At 53.5% G+C, this 5,885-nt stretch overlaps 1 protein-coding gene across 1 annotated transcript; it reads left to right on the top strand.

Moving 5' to 3' along the window:
* The first annotated feature begins 1,145 nt into the window (after positions 1 to 1,145).
* Foxd3 (forkhead box D3) lies at positions 1,146 to 3,388 on the top strand. Its single transcript, XM_041652991.1, has one exon. The coding sequence runs from the start codon at positions 1,350 to 1,352 to the stop codon at positions 2,766 to 2,768; it is 1,419 nt and encodes a 472-aa protein (XP_041508925.1). The 5' UTR covers positions 1,146 to 1,349; the 3' UTR covers positions 2,769 to 3,388.
* Positions 3,389 to 5,885: the final 2,497 nt, after the last annotated feature.

Below are 5,885 nucleotides of genomic sequence, written 5' to 3'. Positions count from 1 at the left end.
CCGACTTTTTCTGTGCTAAGTCGTTTAACAACTCCAACAGCCAGTTATGACTTCTTTGTTTATAGGTTCCCTGTTATTTTACGTCCTTTTTATTTCTCTGCAACTATCCTAATAGGTTAATCGATAGCTATTTTCTGACCCCGGGAAACCCCAGCTGATGGGGCTGTGACCGTACGAATATATATATATATATATATATATATATATATATATATATATATGAACATGCCCGCGTCGAGCCAGGAAAGCTGGGATTAGGCTTGAGGAGCTAGGTTTGGGGGTGATTGGGAAACACATCAGCAGGTGTCTAGTCTCTGGACTGGCTCTGCGACAGGAGGTGGTCTGAGGCCTAATTAGCAAAAGGGAGCCGGATGTGTTCCCTTAATCCTTGAATCGAAAACAAACAAAACCCCAAAGCAAAGCAACATAGTAAGTTTTCTTAAAAAACAACAACAGCCTTGTCCTGCACTGAAGGTCGGTCTACATAATATTAGCAAAGTAGGGAAGGAAGAAAAGGGCAGGGGGCAGAGAAGGCAGGGCGGTAGGAGTCCCACGGTCCGGAGGACACTCTCTTAGGCCCACGCCCTCTCCACCCCCACCCACTCACACTCACGCCCTCCCTGGACCCGGCGCCCGGCTCCAGCGTGGGCAGGGGTCTCCCGGCAGCCCGAAGAGCCCTCGGGGCCCGCGGGATGCTAGCGCCTAGTCGGTCAGGAGTTGCGCTTCTCTTGTCCCTTTGTTGACAATTCCCTGAACCAACTTGAGTTTGGCCGGCTCCACCGCGGCCCTGACGTCACGCGCGGTCACGTGGCCCCGCCTCCCGCTGGATCTTTAAGTAGAAAGTAATCTATCAGGCCAGTCCTTAAAACGGGACTTTCGACTACCCGGGCTTGGCGTTCCTGTCACCCCCACCCCACCCCCGCGGTTGCCCCTGTCCGCGCCCTTCGGAGCTGCTTGGCACTCGGCGTACCCGCTCTCTCCTGGACCGCTCCTGAGCCCCACGCCCAAGCGAGAGAGGCCGAGGAAGACTGGCGAAGTGAGGAGGCGCGGTGTGGAGAAACCTTCGGGGTCGCGAGCAGTAGCTACCACCTCGTAGGGAAGCGTCGGGGACCGCGGGAGTTCGTGGAGCGCGGCTGCGGGCGGCGGAGCGCAACGCCCGCACCGCGCGATGCCGGGCCTCCGGGTGTGAGCTGACCCAGGAGGGCCCCGAGCTACCTGTGCCCTCCCCTCCCCCTCCGCTCTCTTTCGGGGGGTACCCGCACCCTCTTTCCCTGAGCTCCGCTGCTGTCCCTCACGGACCCCCTCGCTTTCTGCTCGCTCCTGGCCGCCGCCACCAACCCCGTGGAGGGATGACCCTCTCCGGCGGCGGCAGCGCCAGCGATATGTCCGGCCAGACGGTGCTGACGGCCGAGGATGTGGACATCGATGTGGTGGGCGAGGGCGACGACGGGCTGGATGAGAAAGACAGCGACGCGGGCTGCGATAGCCCCGCGGGGCCGCCGGAGCTGCGCCTGGACGAGGCGGACGAGGGGCCACCGGCGACCGCGCATCACGGCCAGTCCCAGCCGCCCCACCAACAATCTCTGGCACTGCCCACCGAAGCGACCGCTGCCGGACCGGGGAACGACGCTGGAGCGCCTGAGGCCGACGGCTGCAAGGGCGGCGAGGACGCGGTGGCAGGCGGCGGTGGGCCCGGCGCGGGTGGCGGTACAGCGGGAGGTCTGACCCCGAGCAAGCCCAAGAACAGCCTGGTGAAGCCACCGTACTCCTACATCGCGCTCATCACCATGGCCATCCTGCAGAGCCCGCAAAAGAAGCTGACCCTGAGCGGCATCTGCGAGTTCATCAGCAACCGCTTCCCATACTACCGGGAGAAGTTCCCCGCCTGGCAGAACAGCATCCGCCACAACCTGTCGCTCAACGACTGCTTCGTCAAGATCCCCCGCGAGCCGGGCAATCCAGGCAAGGGTAACTACTGGACCCTGGACCCCCAGTCCGAGGACATGTTCGACAACGGTAGCTTCCTGCGGCGCCGGAAGCGCTTCAAGCGCCACCAGCAGGAGCACCTGCGCGAGCAGACGGCGCTCATGATGCAGAGCTTCGGTGCCTACAGCCTGGCTGCGGCGGCGGGCGCAGGACCCTACGGCCGCCCCTACGGCCTGCACCCCGCGGCGGCGGCGGGCGCCTACTCGCATCCCGCGGCAGCGGCGGCGGCGGCGGCCGCAGCGGCGCTTCAGTACCCGTACGCGCTGCCGCCGGTGGCGCCCGTGTTGCCGCCCGCCGTGCCCCTGCTGCCCTCGGGCGAGCTGGGCCGCAAAGCGGCCGCCTTTGGCTCGCAGCTCGGCCCGAGCCTCCAGTTGCAGCTCAACACCCTGGGCGCCGCCGCGGCAGCTGCGGGCACGGCGAGTGCTGCGGGCACTACGTCGCTCATCAAGTCCGAGCCCAGTGCGCGGCCGTCGTTCAGCATTGAGAACATCATAGGCGCCGGACCCGCGGCGCCCGGGGGTTCATCCGGGGGTGGCGGAAGCGCGGGCGGGGGTGGCGGGGGCGGCGGGGGTGGCGGCAGCACCCAGTCCTTCCTGCGGCCGCCCGGGACTGTGCAGTCCGCGGCGCTCATGGCCACGCACCAGCCCCTGTCGCTGAGCCGGACGACTGCCACCATCGCGCCCATCCTGAGCGTGCCGCTGTCTGGACAGTTCCTGCAGCCCGCAGCCTCAGCCGCAGCTGCTGCCGCCGCCGCCGTTCAAGCCAAGTGGCCGGCGCAATAGTGATGAGCCGGTGGTGGCCCGGCCGGGCGGCGGCCTCCGGCAGAGCCTGCGCCTTCAGGCTGTGCGCCCGCTCTGATCCTGGTCCTTCTGCCCTGGTCTTGGTCCCTCTACCCCAATCATGGACTCTACTACCCGCCCCCGACTCCCCAACACCGACCAACAGCGGCCTCTGTCCCCTGGTTCAACCCAAGCTGGCCGAGCAAATTCAACACGCGTCCGCTGGGAATAGCTTTCCGTACAGGTAAAATTGATAACTGAATTTCCAAAAAATATACCCCGACGGCGCCTGTTCTCAGTACTGTGGAGGTGGGAGGGAAATTCTTTGTACATATTTGTATAAAAATCGTTGACTTTCCTTTTGGGGTTTTTATTTTTTTAAGAAAAAATTCAGTAGATTTAGAGCTCTGAACTTTCATTTTTTTGAAGGTTCACTCTCCGCAGTTTTATCTGAGAAAAAGAATGTATAGAGACGTTGGGAGATTTTAAATACAAAAAACAATTTTTCAAAAAGGCGAAGTGTCATTGTATTATAAAAGTCTGTTTATATATGAATGAATATATATGGTATTCTAAATGTTATTCCATCGTGTTGTACACAACTTTGTAAATAAATTTTTAAAATGCTCAGCCTAGTGTTTTATTTAGGTGTTTAGCAAGTGGCAAGATTTTAAAATAAAATTTGCATTGTCCCCCCAGAAAATCTAGTAGTCTCAACCAATGACCTTTCAAACGCTGCAAATTAATAATTTGGGTGAAGAAACATTTGAATTTGAAAATGGAAAGAGTATATCTAATTTAAATTATATTAATATGACTCCGTTAGTTTTCACATAAAGCCAGAATAAAGATGACGATCTCACTCATATCAAGGTATTGTATTGTATGACTAGCTCTTGAGAAGGAAGCTGTCATTAAAAACCCAGACAACAGCATTGCTGCTGGCTTTTGGTCATTTTAATTGTGCTTTCAAAGAAAAATTCCAAACATCCGGTATTTTAGCATTTTAAACCTTGGATTTTTGGAATTCCTTTTCATCCCTGAAGTGGAAGTGCTAAATCCCATTGATTTTTAAATTCGCATGGTAGTATTTTGGCATGGCATTATTTGCATTAAGATAATAGGCAAATATTTTTCAGGAAAAATTTTTTTCAAGATCCCGCTTTCCCTGACAATAATCAATTTCTGAAGGATTCCTGAAGCGGCAGCCCCTCCTCCCAACCCCGAGCCTTTCCAAAGGCCAAGAAATCATAATAATAAACACCCTTCTAAAAACAGGTGCACTTTACACCCCCCCCCTTCCCTACCTTAGCCAGGTTAGGGTTTTGGAGAGACCTACAAGGTAGGAGTGGGAATTGTCCTCGGAGATTATTTTAGGTATGCATTCCAGCTGTTTCAACGTGTGTATTTCTTTTCCTAAAGGTGATAAAGTAGGGACGGAACGTCTAGACATAGGAGGCCGGTTGGGCCACCACCACCAGCATATCCTCAAACAACATCAATTCTAATTATTTTGTAATTAATTTAGCTGTTACAATTACTTATGCGAAATCAGTTTTTAACTCCGGAACTGTACGTAGCAGCGATGTGAACTCCACCCAGGGAGCGTCTTGTCGGGTAAAACCCAGGCTGTGTCAGGAGCCGCGTCCACTCCTCGCTTGCCACCGGGTATCCGAGCCTTATTCTCGGCGGCCGGTGTGGGCTTGGGGGTCGCTCTGAAAGACACTTCCTCACCAATACTGAGTCTGTTTTCCTGATGAACGGTCAATGTTAGTGTGTCCCGAGTAAACATTCCGTCGGCAGCCCGAGTCCTAAAATAAAACAGGCTGCTGGGGTGCGAGTTTTTAACTTGATAAACAAGAACCTGATAATAAGCACTGCTGGAGGAGCGACTGTAACCTTCAGCGAGGAGAGCTTCACTTCGGGCGGTTCCCTTCTAATCTCCTTTTACAAGGAAAACTAAACGGATCTAAATTAGTTTGTGTGTTGCAGCTATAAAAGTCACAACTTGTTTCACAGTTGTGTCTGGCTAATCGGTTTTTACACAAACAGCAAATGGTACACGATTTGTGCAAACACACAGAGGTTACTTCTAAATTTAGCTGGCACCCCTGGGAAAAGGGAAAGGCAGGGCTTCTTGAATTCACTTTTAGCCTCAAGAAGCTGCTGATCCAAGGCTTCTAAATGACATTGGATAACAGGGGCCTCATTCCATCCCTGATCCTTTGTTACTTATAAAATTACTCGCTCATATTTCCGCGCATAGCAGCAATACCGGCCGAGCCTGAGCACGCAGCGTGACACTCGGATACAAGCTGCCGCTGGAGATCGGCAGGGCCTTTTCCAGCGATGCATTAGGCGGCGCGGTGTAGAGATCGCTGCAACTTTCCTTCCAGCCAATTTTGCTTGAATAACAATCAGCCTCTTTCCCGTGTATTTGGAGAGTAGGAGACTTCATGTCCGAAAGTCAGCTGCCAATGGTTATTTCAATACCGGGAGAGTAGAGCCCAACCCTAACCCTGGAAAAGAGCTAAGCTCAAACTGTTTAAATGGTGAAGGTTTAGAGCAGACGAGGAAATGTAAATATTGTAGATCAATAAATTCAAACACTTATTAGGGTGGGGCAAGCTTTAAACCCACGTTTGACGTTTTCAAACGCAGGCACGTGTAATAAAAGGCGATTAAACCCCTCTAAAATTGAGATTTAAAAACAGTGCAATTGCCACCTGCCTTTCATTACAGTTTAAGAAAGAAATTAAAAGAAAGGAGGAGCATAAATAAAGGAAGCGAGTTGGTTTCAAAGGGGCAAGATAGTAGACCTTCAGTTACACACCGATTTAAACATTCCCCCACTTCTTCAGACACGGATTTCCAGACAATCAATTCAGTCTCAAAGCCTGGGGCTCTTAATGTGACCTCAGAGTGGAGTTCCTGAGTGGGCCTCTCACCCAGTCCCTTGCGGGAATACAAGGAGGATCTGGAGAGTCAAAAATGTGAAATACTCCTACTGGCTGAGCAGAGCTGTAGCTGCAATGATAGATATGGCCTGTAGGGGGCGATGAGCAGATGGAAAACTCCCGAGCTGTTTTTGAAGATCCAACGCTAGACACCCTCACCCCT

The sequence above is a fragment of the Microtus oregoni genome, unplaced genomic scaffold, assembly GCF_018167655.1.
Source record: "Microtus oregoni isolate MIOR12 unplaced genomic scaffold, Mior012 000005F_ref0000423, whole genome shotgun sequence".
NCBI classification, from domain to species: Eukaryota; Metazoa; Chordata; class Mammalia; order Rodentia; family Cricetidae; genus Microtus; species Microtus oregoni.
Note: the sequence above shows the minus strand (reverse complement) of the source record. Positions and strands in the feature narration are given on the sequence as shown.